The 20,495-nt window shown below is 42.2% G+C and overlaps 1 protein-coding gene across 1 annotated transcript in view; it reads left to right on the top strand.

Moving 5' to 3' along the window:
- The window catches only part of LOC101945417 (uncharacterized), a 185,677-nt gene that overhangs the window by 102,792 nt on the left and 62,390 nt on the right, over positions 1-20,495 (top strand). Inside the window, exons 36-45 of the mRNA XM_042861623.2 lie at positions 964-1,056; positions 2,912-3,129; positions 5,042-5,235; positions 6,290-6,592; positions 7,851-8,080; positions 10,646-10,807; positions 11,741-11,818; positions 14,830-15,186; positions 16,467-16,823; positions 17,932-18,282. Of these exons, the coding sequence (XP_042717557.2) occupies positions 964-1,056; positions 2,912-3,129; positions 5,042-5,235; positions 6,290-6,592; positions 7,851-8,080; positions 10,646-10,807; positions 11,741-11,818; positions 14,830-15,186; positions 16,467-16,823; positions 17,932-18,282 (2,343 nt within the window). The remainder of the gene's footprint in view (positions 1-963; positions 1,057-2,911; positions 3,130-5,041; positions 5,236-6,289; positions 6,593-7,850; positions 8,081-10,645; positions 10,808-11,740; positions 11,819-14,829; positions 15,187-16,466; positions 16,824-17,931; positions 18,283-20,495) is intronic.

The raw sequence follows: 20,495 nt of genomic DNA, 5'->3' as shown, positions 1-20,495 counted from the left end.
GTGGCTTGACTGCTGTGCACAGTTGGAATTTGTTTTTATTTCAGAGATCGCAAACTTTGGAAAGTTTACAGAATGTCACTTGCTATGAGGAATTTATCCTCAAATAAAATACCTCTGATGCTTAAACTCCAGAACCTTCCAAGTGTTTAGCAACACACTAAACATAAAATGCTCCCAGAAAAGATTTGCTAGTTGAAAGTATCAATGCCAGGAAGGTGGATATTTTTCTCAGAACTAGGAGATGGACCCATGTTAAGAAAAGTGTAGTTCTAGACGTGCCGGTCCCAGATATTAGTGAGACAAGGTGCGTGAGGTAATGTCTTTTATTGGACCAACTTCAGTTGGCGAGAGAGACAAGCTTTTGAGCCACACAAAGCTCTTCAGAGCCTGAGCTCAAGCCTGAGACGCATCTTCAAAATGCTGTCTACACAGTCATTTTTAGAGTGTTAGTGCAAGCCTTGCTAGCCCGAGTCTCTTGACCTGGGCTGGGAGGTTTCCTCACCCTAAGTGAATGTCTTCACTGCAGAGTGTATTCAGGTGATCAGCACCTGGGTTAACCTAGCCCAGGTGGGAGCAGCAACTCTGCAAGCTTTACCCAATTTACTGTGTCCAAGTGAAATCAGCATCCGAGCTCTAGCCTAAAACCCATATTAGCTGACCTGGCTGGGGGTAAACGCATCAAACTTAAGTGAGAAGGGTTTTCATGTGGATGGGAAGGGAATTACAGGGACTCTCAGAGTAAAAGCTTGATTTAACTCTGCAGTGTAGACATAACCCTAAATAGGTATTGAAAAGTGCGTGTGTGTGTGTGTGTGTGTGTATCCGTACACATGCACAGGAGAGCAGGATTTGGCTAAAATTCAGAAAGCTTTGGAGTAAATGATCATGGAACTCAAGTTAAATTATGCTGGAATTTCACCATAATTCTTCATTTCAGCTGTGTAACTTCTCTTGTGCCAACAGTTCATTGCTCAACTAAATGGATCAAATACTCACTTTGGATTTTCTTCCCGGTTTACTCATCCATATCAGTCAAAATTCCCCCAAAGCTTTCAGGTACAAACTAATTTTAACTGAAATTTTAATTGGGGTATGTTTTCTCTTTATCTCTTTTCATTCTCCCTCGTTGACTATTTTCAGTTTTATTATAAGTTCAGCAAACCAAACACAAAACCCATGTGGTGGTAACTTAGTCACTGGAGTCAGCTGTAGAATGTACAGTATCAATCACTCCATAGCCAGGACATTTGAATCAGTAGCCCACACCCCACTTAATCTGTATTAAGATTGGTTGTGCAGTTTAGTAACCGTATTTTGACCATCTGAGCTGAGGCCACAAATTCTAGCCTTTGTCTCCCTCTCCCATACTACCAGGAGCTGGGAGAGCTCAGGCTCCATAGGGGGGATATGTTTCAGTTTGCTCTGGAGTTACTGCTGCTTGACAGAGCAGTGTGAACAGCACGGCCGGCTCCAGGGTTTTGGCCGCCCCAAGCAGCCAAAACAAAACAAAAAAGCCGCGATCGCGATCTGCGGCGGCAATTCGGCGGGAGGTCCTTCACTCCCAGGCGGAGTGAGGGACCGTCCGCCAAATTGCCGCCGAATACCTGGACCTGCTGCCCCTCTTCGGAGCGGCCGCCCCAAGCACCTGCTTGGGAAGCTGGTGCCTGGAGCCGGCCCTGGTGAACAGGCTGCGGAAGGATCTGGGTGCAACTTAGCTTGGCATGGTTGGCTACAGCACAGGGTCTTTGAGGAGTGATACACAATGGAAAGGGGAGGCCCTCACTGGTGATTGCTCAGGAAAGCCAGTTTTAATCACCACAATTGAGAATGGTATTTTCTCCTCCTCCTATTACATGTTCCAAACAGAGTGAGATATGGCCAATCACTTGCATCTGGTCTGATTAGTCACTGTAGGGCCATATGGCAGTTCCAAAGCAGTGCATGTGCTTATCTTGCCAAAAGGCCCTCCTGCCTTGCACAGAAAAAGTTTTTCCTTAAAGCAATAAATATGGTAGTATCATATCATACAAATACAATAATGAAGTCAAACTCCCTAAAACACGGGGGAAGCGGACTTTTCTTTTAAAAAAAAACAATGCTTCATTCTAATTGCAAGCAGATGTACAATAAGTTCACGTAAGTATGTAAAGCTTTGACATGGCTAAGATCATATGTAGTCTCTTATTAAATCATTCTCTCCTACCTCCTCTAGTACCCTTATCTGTTCTGACAGGGGAATGGACTAAGTGATCCAACAGGTCTCTTCCTTCTAACTTCTGTCATTTACATTCACTGTTGCCAATGAAATACTACCAATATTTTGATCTGGAGCTCCCCTCTAGCCTGTAATAAATCCCTCATACCAGGATTATATGACTAAAACAGTGGAGTGAGTGGTTAGGGAATCTATTCATTTCCCCATTTAAGCAAAAATGCTTTCACATAACCAAGGAATAAGTGATAGCACCTCACTGGAGGTATTTATATTTGGTTCCTCAAAAATGTCCTGAGTGAACTGGTGGTCTAGCCCAGTGTCCAGCTTGTGTAACTTGAAATTGTTGTGTTGATGAAGATCTTGTACTATCCTTCAGTGGGAAACTGTATTGAAAATATCTATTCAGTAAATGCCAAAGGCAAAACCAATTGTTGCTCTGAAGTATTTTTTTCTGAGCTTCACGGATAATGATTTAGCAGTGTCCAGAGAGGATGACTTCATCAGAGACAGGGAAATCACTCCAGCCTTTCTTTTAGTACTGTTTGTCAGATTTTAACCAGGGATTTCTGAGACCCTCGTCCTGTACATTGCTCTCAGCAGTAGGGTTGCTGAATGTGACACCACACTGTTTTGTCATGTGTCATCTGAGTTTCCTAATGCAGCAGATGTCTTGTTCTCCTTTTCCCCTGTGTGTAGGCCCATGCAGCTGTTAAGAGTTATGGTGAGAACAGTCTCAATGGATCACTTTACCTTCATTCCAGTGGAAAGGATCTGGTGCTGCTGGAGGTTGATATGAGCAAGGAGACCAGAAAGAACAGCAGGATTATTGGAGTGAGCGCTCTCCTGCATCAGGCAATTTTGACAGGACCAGAGTCTGTACAGCTGCAGCTAATGGGCAAAGTATCTCCATCAAGGTAAAGAAAACAGCATAGTAGTAACCTTCTTTAAAAGGAGTTCTGAAGATAAATCTGAGCTCTTTCTTTTAAGCATGGCAGTTTGCATTCTGACATGTGCAGAAAGCCATTGAGAAGGCAATGTTCCATGCACTCTCCTCACTACTTGAGTATTTTGCTTTTTAAGTTTTTGAAACACTAAAACAATCTTGTAACCCTCTCTCTACTGGTTGCTTTCTTAGATCATTGTTCATAGATAATGGAGAGAACAGGAAAAATTCCCTGTGAATAAATTAGTTCTTCATGTTATCAGTTGTTTTTCTCATTTTTTGTCCTCTGTCAGATGAAGCAGAATTGATATTTAGCAGTTACACTAAGGGGATCGTGAGAGCCATCATGATTAACCAATATCTGAAAAGTTCTGTGAAGGACCATTGGGGGCAGATATGGAATTAGCACTCTAGCTTGTCTAACTCCAAGCCCTAGATTTAATCTATTAGACCAGGGGTGGCCAACCGGCATCTGAGAAGGAGCCAGAATTTACCAACGTACATTGCCAAAGAGCCACAGTAATACATCAGCAACCCCCCATCAGCTCCACCCCCCCCTGCTCCCAGCGCCTCCCGCCCACCGGCAGCCCCGACGATCAGTGCCTCCCCTTCCCTCCCCGCACCTCGCGATCAGCTGGTTCGTGGCATGCAGGAGGCTCTGCGGAGGAGGGGGAGGAGTGAGGGCAGGCTCAGGGGTGGGAAGGGGTGGAGTGGGGGCAGGGCCTGTGGCAGAGCAGTGAGCACCTCCAGCACATTGGAAAGTTGGCGCCTGTAGCTCCAGCCCCGGAGTCGGTGCCTATACAAGGAGCCACATGTTAACTTCTGAAGAGCCGCATGTGGCTCCGGAGCAACAGGTTGTCCACCTCTGCATTAGACCATGTCTCTTTTAGAGCAGTGTTTCTCAACAGCTGGTCTGTGGACCGGCGCCGGTCACTGAGATCTCCCTGACACAGTTTAGGAAGGCAGCAAGACAGTCCCTGCTATCAAAAAAGGTTGAGGAACACTGTTTTAGTGGGCACTGGCACCAGCACCACCTCTCACTCCTCCAGCAGTTTTTTTTCAAACTTCTCAAATGTAAAATTATCCACTGAAAGAGGCTTTACATTTTTACAAAAATCCAAGTATTTAGTGCAAAATTTCATTGGGGCGGGGGAGAAAAATGTTGTGAAATGACTACTTCGAGTATATGTTCTTATGGGAGCTCCAATGCTGGATGTGCACGTGCCCGTGCACTCTCAATCAGACACTGCAAGTCCTTTTCCTCTTTATCCACTAGACCATGTTGGTAAAAGTAGCTAGTTTTACAAGATTTTAAAGTGTATTCCACAGTAGATTTTAAAAGTTCTTTGAGTACATTGGCTCACAATTTCAGCTTGTGTGTTCATTTTTGCATAAACAAAGAGTGTCTTGTGCATTGGGGAGGGGTGTGGTGAGTAATCAGCCAATAGCGGGATGCCAAACAGGCTCTGTTGCCCGCACAAATGTGAGTGTAAATAAATAGGAGCAGCCTTGAATCTTGTTTAAAATTTGACCTGTTGAGGGTAACCTTTGGAATTCTTTTTTCTAGTGAGAAGCAGTGAAATCTGCTCTAAGCAAATGAAAATAATAAGAAGGAAGCTTGCTTATGTCTGGTTTGTTTATGGTCACCAAAATCTAAGTGAAGGAAAAATTGTTCTCTGACCTGTTTCGTGGATTTTTTTTCCATGTTCTACTCTTGTCTAGCATAAGCGCAGAATATACACTAAACAGCCATTGTGCAAAATGGAGGGTCAGTTTTGCCCTACATTAACAGAGGTAGAGTGACGTTAAATATTGAACACTGATAACAAATCTTTATTGATAATGGTGCGCGAGCAACTTGTGTTTGTTCCTTTCCCTCTTAGACTTCTATTATCTTCTGAGCTGAAGCGAAATGAGAACAGGATTCATCTAGATTTTGTGGGAGCTATGGAGCAGAAAGTTGGTCTTGTCCTGACCCTGAATGGGAAAGTCCAACACAACATTGGAGGTTTGAAGGTCGTACCACAGCTCTTTTCTCTGAATGGATCTCTGAAGCGCAAGAACAACATTCATGAAGGTGCTTCCTCACTATGTGCTTTGCTGTAAGGGGATAGTTAAGAATGCAGCTACCGAAGGAGATTTATTATTATTCAAGTATAAGACATCCCACACTGTGGTGTCTTGGCGCATCTAAAACCTACTAGCAGCCTAAAACAGAAAGTATAAATTTAGTATTTATGGTGATGGTGTCTTGTGATGTGAACAGCTGTCCACTGGGTGATCAAAATTGGTTTTTTTTTAATGGAAATTGGCAATAAACAAAATTCATTAAAAGGTTTCTATTTTGACTGAAAATGTACATGTTTTCATTGGAAACTCTTTCAGGCTTAAAATGAAATTTTTGGGTTTTCAAGGTTTCATTTTTTGACAAAAACCCAAAACATTTTGAAGAAAATTTGGGGAAAATGAACAAGTTTTTCTTCATTGCCATTGTTCATTGGGAGCAATAACATTTCCCAACCATCTCTACAGAAAATACAGTGTGTGTGTGGGGAGGGCGGGGGCTGGCCCATAGCTCCATCCCCTTCTGGGCTGGGTCTGTGGAGTGCAATGGAGGAGTAGCTGACAGGAGTGCTGCGGAGCTCTGGGAGGGATTGTACACATGGGGGCTGTCTCATCCCACACCATGCACTGGCGTAGTACAATGTGCCTCTGGGGCACTGTGTGCTTCCTGTGTCAGAATCCCTCACCAAGTTTCCCTGGATGATGCATTTTACTCAATCCCAGGCCTTGAAAAGCACAGTTTGGCTCTTAAATATCAAGCAACTTTTTAAGAAGAAACCTATGGCAAATAGCAATTGCCTCAGAAATACTATTATAAGATAATGTGCTCTCATCAAAAGGTATTTCCACTAGCTGACTAATTGCTGTCTCTCTCTTTCAGTAAGCAGATTCCCTAACTGGAATGAGCTAAATAATTTATTACAGCTAATGGAAATGCATTTAATTCCTGTCTATATTAAATTAAAGGGTTAATGTTCATGTTTGTCAAATCTAATTATTTTTTCTCCTCTCATGCCAATTTCCCAACCTAAAGGGCTCTGTGCAATTATTGTTTCTGTTCCTTACAGGTAACATTAGTGTGATGATCAACAAGGCACTGTATGGGCTGCATCTCAGAAACAGAAATGTATTTGGGAATATCAGCCTGCACAATATCACTTTCACGTTGACTCAGAACGGCAGCCAGGCAATCCCAATGGAAGCAAAGTTAAAAGGACACCTGGAGCTCAATAAAGGGATCAAAAGGGGTCTAGCCAGCTTCCAGGTGGATGAGCAAGCTCTCTATGTAGATGTTTCCAATGTCATGAATCAGGAACAGAGAGGAATCACTGGGACTCTCATACATAACATCAGCTCTTTAAAAAATGCAGGTATGAAAAAACTACGCTTCAATCAAATTGGTGTGTAACAAAACATGGTAAAGGTGAATTTAACCTCAGTGTAAGTGGGTGCAAACCCAAACAATCTCGAGTCAGTGGGCTTGCACTCCAGGGCCAAATTTGCCCCATCTCCTTAACTTCAGCAACATTCTTATTGATATTCTTAAGAAAATGCAAGAGAGTGGATGCAAGACCTATTAGAGTTATTTAAATGCTTATGTATATCCCTGCTTAATGCATGTCCATCATTTTTGTACATGTTTTCCCTTAGGACAAGTTAGAATAATTTCTTGTAAAACTCCAATTGTCTTTGAATGAACCACCTTGTGGAATAAGATATTCTAAGCATCCATTTGCTGAGTAAAAACAAATGTTTTAGCCTTTTCTCGTATGTAGGTTTTGATAGCTCCCTGCCGGCTGAATGCACCTAGCCCTCTGCTCTTGAATAGTCTGGTTTGGTTGTTTTGTTTTTGTTTTTTGAAACTTTCTAAATGCAGTATGGTGGAGCTACACACAACATACTCCTATCATGCAGAATTCTTTGGAATGTCCCAGCAAGGCCCCAGGTATAGATTCTCAAAGACTATACAGAACAGGAGAGTTAAGAACAGGGGCGGCTCTATATATTTTGCCGCCCCAAGCACGGCAGTGAGGCAGCCTTCCGCGGCATGCCTGCGGGAGGTCCGCTGGTAACGCGGATTCGGCAGCATGCCTGCGGGAGATCCCCTGGTCCTGTGCCTTCGGCGTACCCACCGCTGAAGCCGCGGGACCGGCGGACCTCCCTCAGGCATGCCACCAAAGGCAGCCTGACTGTTGCCCTCCTGGCGACTGGCAGGCCGCCCCCCGCGGCTTGCCGCCCCAGGCACGCGCTTGGTGCGCTGGTGCCTGGAGCCGCCCCTGGTTAAGAATCATTCATCCCTTTATTTAGGAAAGATGATCCCTTGGTTTCCAAAAATACATTCCAAATCCAAGTAATATCTTTAAATTTACCCTTGTTAATCTGTAACACTATAGGGGGTTTCATTCCCATCAGTCCATATTGTGAATACATAGTAGAAGCTGCAACTCACTGATCTATAGTAATGTTAGAAAAAGCTAGGCTATTATTATGAAAAGTGATAGAAACTATCAATTTCTCTGTTTATAAAATTTTATAGATAATTGCCACTCAATGGTACTGAAAATTCCTTGAATGCTTCTTTGCAGTATTGTGTATCATTTGTTCTGATTTAGCTCTATCTGTCAATAGGATTTCCTATAGCTGGCACTATCACTGCCATGTACGACCATGTCATTGCCAACCACACTGTTACTATAGTCTTACAGAGTGGCAGCGAAAGGATTGCAGCTGCATTTGGAGTTGAGAGACTGTCCTTAGAGTCTCCTAAGTCCCAACTAACTGCAAGTTTGAAGCACAACATCACAAAGCTAAAAAAACACGGGATCCCTTTTACTGTAGAAGGTGTCTGCTATTACCAGGTAAGAAGACAAGTATCGGGGGGTAGCTGTGTTAGTCTGTATCCACAAAAACAACAAGGAGTCTGGTGGCACCTTAAAGACTAACAGATTTATTTGGGCATAAGCTTTCGTGGGTAAAAAACCCACTTCTTCAGAAAGCAATTCAGCACACACATGTGTAGGGCTGTACTCTGCCACCACTAAATGCAGCTACCTCTGGAGTGAAACGCAGCATTTGATTAACAGCCCACAGGAACAATCTACAATTGTTTCACATGGTTTTGCCTGAAACTGAACTAATCACTCTTCTTACCCGGGCATAAGCTTTTGTGGGTAAAAAAAAAACAAAACCTCACTTCTTCAGATGCACGGAGTGAAAATTACAGATGCAGGCATTATATAATGACACATGAAGAGAAGGGAGTTACCTCACAAGATACAACCGAATTTGCTCCAATCCCTCAGACAGAGACTACAAGATCTTTATCAAGCATTCTTAAAACTACATTATCCACCTGGGGAAGTGAGGAAACAGATTGACAGAGCGAGACGGGTACCCAGAAATCACCTATTACAGGACAGGCCCAACAAGGAAAATAACAGAACACCACTGGCCATCACGTACAGCCCCCAGCTAAAACCTCTCCAGCACATTATCAACAATCTACAAGCTATCCTGGAAAACTGTCCCTTACTCTCACAGACCTTGGGAGGCAGGCCAGTCCTCGCTTACAGACAGCCCCCCAACCTGAAGCAAATACGCACCAGCAACTTCACACCACACCACAGAAACACTAACCCAGGAACCAATCCCTGCAGCAAACCTCGTTGCCTACTCTGTCCCCATGTCTACTCTAGTGACACCATCAGAGGACCCAACCACATCAGCCACTCCATCAAGGGCTCATTCACCTGCATGTCTACTAATGTTATATATGCCATCATGTGCCAGCAATGCCCCTCTGCCACGTACGTTGGCCAAACCGGACAGTCCCTACGTAAAAGAATAAATGGACACAAATAGGACATCAGGAATGGTAACATACAAAAGCCAGTAGGCGAACACTTCAATCTCGCTGGACATTCTATAACAGATTTAAAAGTGGCTATACTTGAACAAAAAAACTTCAGAAACAGACTTCAAAGAGAAACAACAGAATTAAAATTCATTTGCAAATTTAACACCATTAATTTGGGCTTGAACAGGGACTGGGAATGGCTGACTCATTACAAAAGCAGCTTTGCCTCTCCTGGAATTGACACCTCCTCATCTATATTGGGAGTGGACTACCTCCACCCTGATCTTATTGGCCCTGTCAACACTGGTTCTTGTGAGGTAATTCCTCACAAGAGGTAACTCCCTTCTCTTCATGTGTCATTATATAATGCCTGCATCTGTAATTTTCACTCCATGCATCTGAAGAAGTGAGGTTTGTTTCTTTTTTACCCACAAAAGCTTATGCCCGGGTAAGAAGAGTGATTAGTTCAGTTTCAGGCAAAACCATGTGAAACAATTGTAGATTGTTCCTGTGGGCTGTTAATCAAATGCTGCATTTCACTCCAGAGGTAGCTGCATTTAGTGGTGGCAGAGTACAGCCCTACACATGTGTGTGCTGAATTGCTGTATTGAAGAAAGATTTCTGCACAGCTTTTAGTCATACTTCACATCAATCATCTCAAATCTGGACTGGATTTAAACTAAATAAACTATGTTAAATTCTGGATTTAAGTTAGTAGCTTGTTGTACAAGAGTAGGATCTTGTCCATTTGTATAGCCTGATTGCACAGAAAAATGAAGCAGGTAGGCAGAGCCTACAGGGATGGTGCAGCACACAGGCTGCTGTCAGGAGAGTGCCCACAAACCAAAGCACTACTGATGGATCTAACACTGCTGTAACCAACCTTGACAATTTCCCTTTCACATCTGTTCTAAAGAGCTAAACTTCACGGCCCTTTCCTTCAAAGCTGTTGATCAACATGGGCTTTCCCTTTTCTCCTGTGTTATTTCCTACTCCGGTGTTGTGGTTAATCACAATCCATTGCCATAGACTTTCTGTGCGAGCAAAGCACAACCTCTCCAACCCCTGTTATACAAATGGAGAAACTGAGGTGCAAAGTACTTTCCCTACCACTCAGATGTGTTGCCAGGCTAAGATCATTCTTGTCAGAGATGAACTCGGATACTATGGGAAGGAACACTAGTAAAATTCATGAAGTCCCCTGCTCCAGAGGACTCTGTGCAATTGCTCTTTCAGTCCCTTACTGGTACTATCGTTGTTGTAATCGGCCAAGCTGTCGGGATCTGGTTCTTCGCGGTACTGAGTGCTCTCCACTCACATTGGGATCCAAAGGAGCTGAGGGAGTTGCACCTTGCAGGATTTAGCCTTACATGAAGATTCCATCTTGGAGACAAAGCCAGGCTGAGCAAGCCTGTGCAGTGTCCCTTTGATTATGATTCTGAACGGTGCTCTCATTGCAGAGGCTATTGTCTTCAGAGCCTGTGGAAATAACTTCTCCGTGTTTGTCAGCTGCTACTATTTTGTTGCTGTTTGGTTTTTCTCACAATTTGGTTTCTCTTCTGGTTAGAACTTCAGCAAGAGGATAGCTGCCGGGGTAACAATCAGGATGGAGAAGGAACACTTCAAGGTGGGAGTGGAGAAGAAAAGCACCAGCAGTACTGTGGAAATTGCCCTTTCATTCCACCATGACCTGGGAGGACTGCTTAATGTTGTCCCACCAGTGGTACAGGTTAGCAGGAAAATCCTTGCCTGGGGTATATGTGATATATCTCACTGCCCTTCATGCTCTGTTTCTCAGGTTTAAATCTTGTAAAGAAGAGAGCTAGTGGGTCAAAAGGGGGAGACCTTTTTCCCAAACAAGACCAGCATGAAAAGACTGAACGTCATTCAAAATCCCATTGTTCTTTTAAGCACTGCAAGACATATGGGACTAATTTTTCAAAGCAAGACACAATGGTTGAACCCACCAAAATGCAAAATGCAGACTCATTAGCACATTTACATCATTATCAGGTAACCAGGTGCCTAGTAACTCATGTTCTAATATGTGATTTACAGATGAGGCAGGCTTGGTTTTTGTGGGTCCAGCTGTTATTACTGTTCATTATTGAGATTTGCAGTAATGGCCAGAAGATGCTAGGCACTGTGCAGACACAGTTCCTGCCCCATAGAGCTTACAATCGATATCACTTGAAAATGTGTTCCATGGTACAGCAGGTGGCATTAAACACATTAATATTTATTCTAGTGATAATTACATTTACTATGTCATTTTCATTTTAAACATAGGAAATACCGCAATACCGTGGCAAAGTCAAATTCACAGTGTGGTCAATAGATTTTTTTTTTTTTTTTTAAAGAATGGATCTCACTCTATGTTCAGTAAATAAACTTTGCCTGCTGTTTGAGAACATTCTCCTCTCTCCTGTAAATGTTCTAGCCCAATGGGGTCAGTTTAAAGACAAGCTTTAGCCTCAGAGCGGACCTGCTACTTATCTATTTGAGCCAGATCTATCGTTCTCAACTTAGGCTGGTATTTTTATGTCTCCCTATTCTTTCTCCTAAAAAGCAATCTCTTCACTTACTCATTTAACTATCTGCTCAGTATTTAGTCTGATTTACTCTTATTTTTTATTAATATGTTATGCTGATATGCCTGCAGGTCAATTGCAATGGAGAATCTACCACTAATCAGCTTTCTGGTCATTGCAATGGAGAGGTTGCCAGCCGTTTATATGAGGTACAAGTTTTGTTCTCAGAACTCTGCCACCAACAATGTACTGTTTTAAGGCCTAGTTCCCATAGAGTAAGTATTGGAGGTTGTTGTAGGTGCAGAAATGGGTCTGAGTTAACAGGAGGTTTTGTACACACTTTCAAGTATCTTCACTGCTTTAATAGCACCAGGGACATGCAGGTCAAAGCACTTGTTAAACAAAAACTGGACATGCACATGTCAATGTTCAGTCTTGCCACAGCTGGATGGGAAATTTATTCTGAGTTAGAAGCATCAACACAATTTATATTCCAGTGGTATACGTTTGCATCCTTGGTACAGCCATACACACCTTCTTTAAAGCCCATAGCGGGGGCAAGGGGTTTACAGACCAGACAGGTGCAGTTTCAAAGGTGATTTCTGAGCATCATTCAACAGACAAGTTGCATGATTTAAAATAAAAACTCAGTGCAAGTGGTTGTGCCTGGAAAAAAGTCCAGTGGCATCATGAAACATAGGGATCACGCAAAAGCAAGAGTCTCATTGATGTTACTGGGTGACGTCCAAAAAACCAACCATCTCTGTAAACTAGAAGAGGAAAGGAATAAAAACTACTTCAACATGAGCAAAGCTCTTCTGTTATTGAGCAACCAACCTGGAATAAGTTGGACCTAGGAGCAAAAGTGGGGGGGAGCGAAAGAGAATGTCTGCCTCAGAGAAAATACAAATTGGTGAACTTACTGATTGTATCGGTCCAATAAAATGTCTGTGTCTTTGTCAAATCACAAGATTATAAACCTTAAAAACATATCAGTTTTTGTTACCCTTTTTATCTTTCACAACTTCTATTCTGAGCTGGATCAGAATCAGTAATTTTTCCCCTGAGCAGTGGCCCTTGGATCAATGATAAAAGAGAACGTTTTAAGCCTCCTGTAAGAGGACTCATTGCATTGTTTGGATTACCCCAAATTCCCTGTTCATCCCTTTTTATGCCATGAACATTTATGAAAAAAGCAAAGAACCTAATGAAATCGATTGTAGTGTGAACTGCCCTTCAGTGTTCTCTAACACTGCTCTTCATCCTCTTCCCATCCCACAGAGAAGGCACATGACAGAAGGAGAGCTATCCTAGAAAGAACAGGAGTACTTGTGGCACCTTAGAGACTAACAAATTTATTTGAGCATAAGCTTTCGTGGGCTACATCCCACTTCATCGGATGCATAGAATCCTAGAAAGAGACTGTAATAGCTCAAGAGAGCCAAATGTGCATGTGTGAAGTGCTGTAATTGGATTTCCAGCAGTGGTGTTCAGATAAGAAACCTCTGCCATTCTGAGCAGGGCAGGAGATTCAAAGCAAGGTTCTCTTTCATTGACACTACCACTTAGTTGGTTTATCAACACATAGACATTATCACTCCCTGGTAATAGTGCTGTGGCTACAGTGATCTCACAAAAGGTAGCAGAGAGAAGCTTTTGGTGTACTAGGAAAGGGATTAGGGTGTGAGAGAGGGAGTGTGTCTGAGGATCTATACAACACTGAAACTGATCAGATGCTAACGACTGTGCTGAAAGAATGCCTGATGTTCCAGCACTGGTCTCAATCACACAAAGGCATTCAGTCCTTTCATTCTGTTGTCTTTCTCAACAGCAATGAAAATTTGCAAAATGACAGTACATTGCCTTTACATGCACCGTGGAGCCATCAGAACACAAGTTACTGTCTGAGTTCATGACACAACATGTGGTTGCAATAGAGGTGTATAGTCGTATGATCATGCCAGTAAGCAATATCCATTAGCAAAGATTTATTTTTATTTTGTGTCCTGCCTGGCCTTTTCACCTATTAGCTACCCCCATTCCCCACACATCCACACCCCTAATGTGATCGCTCTGAAAACGAAGTTTTACATTTGGTCACTTAGGGATGGTTAGCAATTAAATGTTAAAGCCAAAGAACCATAGAGGGGTCTGTTTATGGTTCTCCCTCCAAATCAGCATGTAAGTTTTTTAGGCTACATAAATTCAAGGGTTGCGGAAATAGGACTATTTTTAAAAAAAAAGCAAAACTGAAAGAGACCTTTTAGTTACTGAATCTTTGAATGGTCATGATGACATACTGTAACTGGGCTGGGGTTTGACAAATCATGTATTTGTTGTTTAACGATATAGCAGTTATTAGTTTAGACCAGTTATTTCAATGTTGGCAGCAAGTTCAAAGAGACAGAAACCAAATATGCCCAAAGTTTTTCATCTGAACACATTAGCCAAGATGAACAGAGTTGATGTTGTTCCGATCATGATATAGCTGTGTTGCCAGTGCAATTCAGTGTTTGAATTTTCTTGTACAAACTCTATTTTTTTTTCCTATTTGTTAGTTTGCTTGGGAAGACACCTGTAAAATTTGAACAGTTTTGGAAAGACATTCCTTATATTCTAACATTTTCGGAACATTTAATTAAAAATATGCTTACAGCAAGCATTCGTACAGGATATTAAAGTTGGCATCAGAAAGGGAGAGGTGCCCTATGAGCATCAGTGGGAGCCTCTGTTAGCCACTAGCAAACAGACATATATAGTTTAATTCTAACCTAATTTATGTGCATCTAATCCCCGCTAACACTGGGCAAATTTTCATTGAAGTCAATAGGAAACTGACCCTGTGTGAGACAGAATTCAGCCTATTGGTTGCAGCTAGCCATATCAAGCTCCCCAAATTGCTAGAGCTAACTCCAGTCTGATTTTATTAGTATTATGAAGAAAGTGAGGGGAAAACTCAGTATAAAGACTCTGGGCCAGATTCTCTACTTGTGTAATCATTTATATCTGTGCAAAGTGGGTATGAAATGCTACCAGATGAGAATTCTTCACTCACACTGATGCTAGCTAGCATTTTACATCCTGTTAGAACAAATATAAATGACTACATGATGTGCACTGTGGTGCAGAATCGGGCCCTGTTTCTCCAAGGAGCCATTTTAAAACAACATGCAGTGTAACATGGCAACAAAATTGGCAATACAGTTCTTCTCTATTTTAGACTCCAGCAAGAGTTTCACTTAATGGGTCAGTGGTCACCAGCAACTCTACGGCCAACTTCATTGGACATGTTTCTTCCGGTGATGCCTTCATCCGCTTGCACCTCCATGCCACCTGTGGCCTCCAGCACAGTGTAGAGATTGGCTTCAAGCATTCCTTGCCTCAGCTTCAGTCTCTGGGCATAGCCAAAGAGAACCAACTGAAGATGTCAGCGGTAAGAGGAGATAAGTATAAGGGCCTGCTGGATATTGTCCTTGGACAGTGCACTTTCAAAGCAGATGGAGAAGTGAGACCAGCAGGCAATGAAACAGATATAGAATGGACAGTTACTCTGATGAATACGTGTGTCACCCTTCAGGTAATTATCCAATTTGCTTTTCTATAAAGTGTTTTAACCTTTATGTTTCAAGTTCTGAGTGGGCACAGAGAACTACCTCCATATTTAACACCTTCTGCCACTCTTACTCCTGGAGTAAGAAGCTACTCAATGGAAGGGTGGCAGAATCTTGCCCTGGAGGTGGAGGAGACAGGTTGGTTATCAAATGTGTCCTATAGTAGCAGCAAGTTAGTGTTTGCAGAGGCAGATGTTTTAAAGTTGAGAGCTTGGAGTAATACAGTGACAGATGTTACTGTCATTGCCATAAAATAATGTTTAATCCCAACTTTGTAATTAAAAGAACTCCTTCCTCCTAGACTCTGTGACGAAGTGGGACTGTTCTTAATGTTTCCTCTGAATACTGTGTGGGTACCTCAGTTTCCCCTATGCATTTCTTAAATCTCCAGTGTGCATAAATGGCCGACACTCTGTATCCTGGCAACAAATGGCTGGGGCCCTTCCCCCCTGCAAGGGAATAACTAAAGGTGAACAAAGAGATCAGGTGACCTCCTGGCCCGGGAAAGAGACAAAGGCCAGAAAGGAGGGGCGGGAGGGGCTTTCAATTTGGAGCTGGCTGGGGATGGGGGGTGAGTGCAGACAGGGTTGTCTGGCTCGCTGGGCCCCAGAATGGACCCGGCTGAGGGATCCTGTTCTCTGTACCTACAACCTCTGTTTTAGACCATATTCCTGTCATCGAATAAACCTCTGTTTTACTGGCTGGCTAAGAGTCACATCTGACTGCGAAGTGGGGGTGCGTGCAGGACCCTTTGGCTTCCCCAGGAGCCCGCCTGGGTGGACTCGCTGTGGGAAGTGCACGGAGGGGCATATGCTGAATGCTCCAAGGTCAGACCCAGGAAGGTGAAGCTGTGTGAGCTTCTTGCCCTGAAGTCAGTCTGCTCCAAGGGAGAGGAGGCTCCCCAAAGTCCTGACCGGCTTTGTGAGGAGCAGTTCCAGAGCATCACCCGGGGACTCCGTGACAGACTCTAATAAAGCCATATCCTTTCTGTCTAGGATTAGGATTTTGGAAATTTACTTTTCCTCTCCAGTATTTATTAAAGAGTTTTTCTCATTGTATTGTTTATTCCTGAGGCCATTTCTGATTCCTCTGTGGAACAGGCTGCCTTAAATGGTCCCATCCCCGGGCTTGTTGGACCAGGAAGGAGAAATGCCTTGTAATCAATTAGAATCAGATTAATAGGACAGTTGCTTCTACAAGAATATGTGGCTTATTTTTTTGACACAACTTTTCTCTTCTATCACAGAAGGTGGGATTACCTCAGACTCTAGTCACTTGGGGCTCGTTCATTGTGAACACCTGCAATATTAGCTTAACAATAAACCTCCAGTGCGATGGCAAAACAGCTGATGTGCAAATAGATAGCTCCTGCGGACACAAACACGCTTTCCAAGGAATGTTGAGGCACTCAGTCCCCCAGCTCAGTGACATAGGGCTGCCTGCCGAAAACTCCGTCCTACTTTCTGCAGCTAAAGGATCCACTGTTGAAGGCATTTTGTTGCTACAGGCTGGTGAATGCAAGCTCAAGGCTAGAGGAGATCTACAGACCCAGAATAAAACTGAATGGACATTGGAGACCGAAACGGAATGTCAGCTTCTGCAGGTAAACTGGGAGGCTTTTACAAGAGATTCTGGATCAATAAAGTAAGGACTAATGGGGATTTAGCTAGAGTACACTATGGGTGGGTTCCTCAAGCCTCTCTGTGTTGCTTTGCAAGCAGAGCTCAGTCTTCAACTACAGCACTGGATTGAGGCACTGGAAACTGCACAGATCTCTGATGTTGACAGATGCCCCCTACAGAACAGAACTAGATGAAAATTTTTGCCCGTTGTCACCATGGCAAGGTTTGAACGCCATGCTCCATTAGAAGTTGTCAAAAGTTTTGATTCTTTCAAAAGAGTTCAGTTTTATTTTAATTGAAACCGGAAATTTTGAAATTTTTGGTTTTTCCCTTGTATCCCCACTGAATGTATTAGAAAGAATGATTCCCGGGGCTTTTTGAGGGTTGTTTCCAATTATTCTTTTTTTTTGCCATTAATTTTTCCAACATGAACTTCTTTTAAAAAGGCTATGCGGTGTCAAAAGGAAAAAAGGCAGAAAATTGCTACCATTCACAGTGTTGCCTTCAGTGACAGAAAGAGGAAGAACTAAAATTCAAAATATTAAAATTTTAAAATATTTTTCCTGAAAGCTTTTGAAAAAAATAGTCAGTTTTGAACCACAAAAACCATGCAGAAGTAGCTTTGGAATTTCAACTGGTTTTGCAAAATTATTTTCCCATTTTTCCATCAGGTTGCATAGAATCCCACTTGCAAAAACTTGTTACCTGTTTTTATGCAGGTTAGTGTATTCTCAAAATTCCAAATGGTTCTTGTCTGAATTAAACAAGGGATGGTCAATAAACTTTCCTAGACTGAGGAACTAGGAAGTTTGAATTTTTGTAATTTAAAGACTTTATACTATCTGTAAAGAAGTTGTAAATTCTAGGGGCCAAACCCCAAAGTCCTTTTTCAGTCTTTACTCAGACAAAACTCCCACTTCAATGGCCGCAGTGGCAGTTTTGCCTGAGTAAATGGCTTTATAAAGACTTCAGCCTTTGTCTCTGAAATTTTTAATGTGACCATCTCATGGCCCATGAGTTGATGGGGAAAAAGGAAATCCGAGTCTCAAAGTGGATTTATAATCCAAAAGGATATTTGTCTCTTGATAGGATCTCAATATCCCGGTTCAGTCGCAGCTCATTGGATCTATTCAGAGGGATGGCTGCCAAGCAGAACTTCTCTGTACCCTCAAAACAGATGGCAAGCCTGCCCATCTGAAAGTGAGAACAGAGTGCCAGCCAAAGGTCACAGTGGAAATTGAATTCAGGCATGAACTGCCTCAGCTGAAGGAAATACCAGGAGAAAACAAGTTGTCCATCATGGCAGAAAAAGAGTTAAAATATAGTATTGACATAGAATTGAAATCAGGTACTTGTGAACTTCAAGCCAATGGGGACCTTCAAGTGGAAAACAAACTTCAATGGAAAATGCTTATGGAGAACAAATGCAAAACAATGCAGGTACTGCCTGGCATAAAAAGATGAAGTAAGATAACTGCTTTTACTTGTTGCTAGCTGCAGCTAGTTCTAACATAGGGCTCAGTTCTGCTCCCATTGAAGTCAGTGGAGGATTAGCTAACGATGTCAGTGGGAGCAGAGCCAGGACTTTGCTATAAAGAAATGTAGATGATGCTAATGTAACAAAAATGAATCCTGTAGGGACTCCATGCTCCTTTCTAAGTTTATAAAAAATAATAATCCACTCTTGCAGCCAAAAACACTAGCAATACTATCATAAGGCACAGGGCCAAATTCTGCCCTGTCTTACATCCCAAAGTGAATGGATTTGTATAATTTGGCCCATATTGTTTGTGGATATTTACTTTAAAATACCTTGGTATTTACTTTGTAAGGGACAACAGTAAAAGCATCTCAGGTGCTGATTTTCAGAAGTACTGAGTACTCACATTGGCTTCGCTGGAGTTGTGGTTGCTCAGCACTGCTAAAAAGCATGCCCCAAACTGTGTAAAACATATCCAAACCACCTACGGAGACAAAATGTAAATATAATTTTAATCAGATAATTTCAAACTATGGAAATTTTCGTGCATCTTTATAGAACATTGAGATTGCTAATGGACTGATTTAAAAAACCCTTTTTGCTTAGAAATCACAGACTTGAAAAGTCAATATGTACCAATAGTTGCCACATACTGTAGTGTTAGAAATGAGTGATTTAAAGGGCTGGTTGAAAAACTAAAAAATCCATGTATAATTTCCCCCCCAAAAAATGTTTGTGTTCTGATTCCGGTTTGAACTGCACCATGATCTCTCCCCCATCTGTCCGTGGCTCCTTCCAAGTGACAGGCCTCAACCTGCATTTCTCCCAGAATAGAACCCATAGCTCACCTCACTTTAGACTGGATCACAAGCTACAAGTCCCCCTGTTTCACGAACTGTATTTAATCAAATGGCACAGCTATGTTTGGGTCCAACTATAAAATCCTCTCTGGAAGTTTGTGACTAGTATGAAAGGCAGTGACTCAGGACAGCTTCATCAAAAACAAGTATGATTTATTTGTCCATAGAAACTTAGCTAGCAGAGAGAAACAGTGTTAAGACAAACCAACAAAAAATTCTCCCTGACTTCAAGGCAGTCTGCATGGAGGGCTGGCAGGAAACCAGGCAGTTTTTAAAACCTGGCAGGCAGGTCCCTGTCAGGATCGTGCCTGGTTTTGGGGGGAACTTTGTCGAAAGACTGAAAAACATGTAAACTTTGACAAATGGGCAAATTATGCTGAAAACATCTTGGCCAGTTCTTTGATCACCTCCCTTCTAAGGAAACAGGTAATTTTTAAATTGTTTATTGCCCTTTGATTGATCTCTTAGTTCCTAGCACTGGCTGGAGCCTGGAAGTACGCTATTGTCTGATAGGCCCCCAAAGTGTTTGTTGGGAAGTTGTATGTCTAGATCCATTGTGTTTCTTTCCTGCTTGATTTTCCAACCACCCCCTATTAACCTAGGTTAATATATTCATATAGGAAAGTTTAAGAAGCCCATATAGTTATACAGTTAATTTGCCTCACTGGCCAGGTCACACACAGTATTCATAAAATTATTATAGATCAGTATTCTTAGATTATTACATAGCAACTCCATATCCACTTCAGTTTGTTTGAAAGTTTTCAAAAATATTTTGTTTTGGGGGATGGAGTGGGGTTGGAAATTATAGCAAAGTTTCTGGAAATTGAAATTTTCAGTTTTTCCTTTTTTCCACTGGAAAAAAAGGAAGTTTTGGGGGACGCAGGGAGGAAAATCTGAAAATTCAAGGAGAGGTGTTTGGGGGAGAGCAAAGAAGTTTGATTTTTTTTTAATAGGCCATTTTTTCAACAAAAAATTTCTTTTGCTGAAAAAATTTCAAACACCTCTAGTTACTTCCATATCTGAGTACATGAAAATATTGTAGTGTCTCACATATCACAACCAGTACTATGTTTCTAAGCTGATGTGTTTCTGGCAGGATGATAAAACAAGGGTGCTGTGACTGTCACAGCAGAAAAGAATCAGGAAGCAAATATCCCAGTAGTATTAGCCAGTTAATTCATTTGTATTTTATTTTTTGTGAGAATTCTTCATCTGTGTCATTCACAGGTAAAACCCTAAATCTGTCAAGATTTATTGCAGTCATATACTGTGTCTGGGCCCTGTCCTGCTATTCTCAGCTTTAGCTTATT

The sequence above is a fragment of the Chrysemys picta genome, chromosome 10, assembly GCF_011386835.1.
Source record: "Chrysemys picta bellii isolate R12L10 chromosome 10, ASM1138683v2, whole genome shotgun sequence".
Lineage (NCBI taxonomy): Eukaryota > Metazoa > Chordata > Testudines > Emydidae > Chrysemys > Chrysemys picta.
This window is presented reverse-complemented; position numbering and strand designations above follow the sequence as displayed.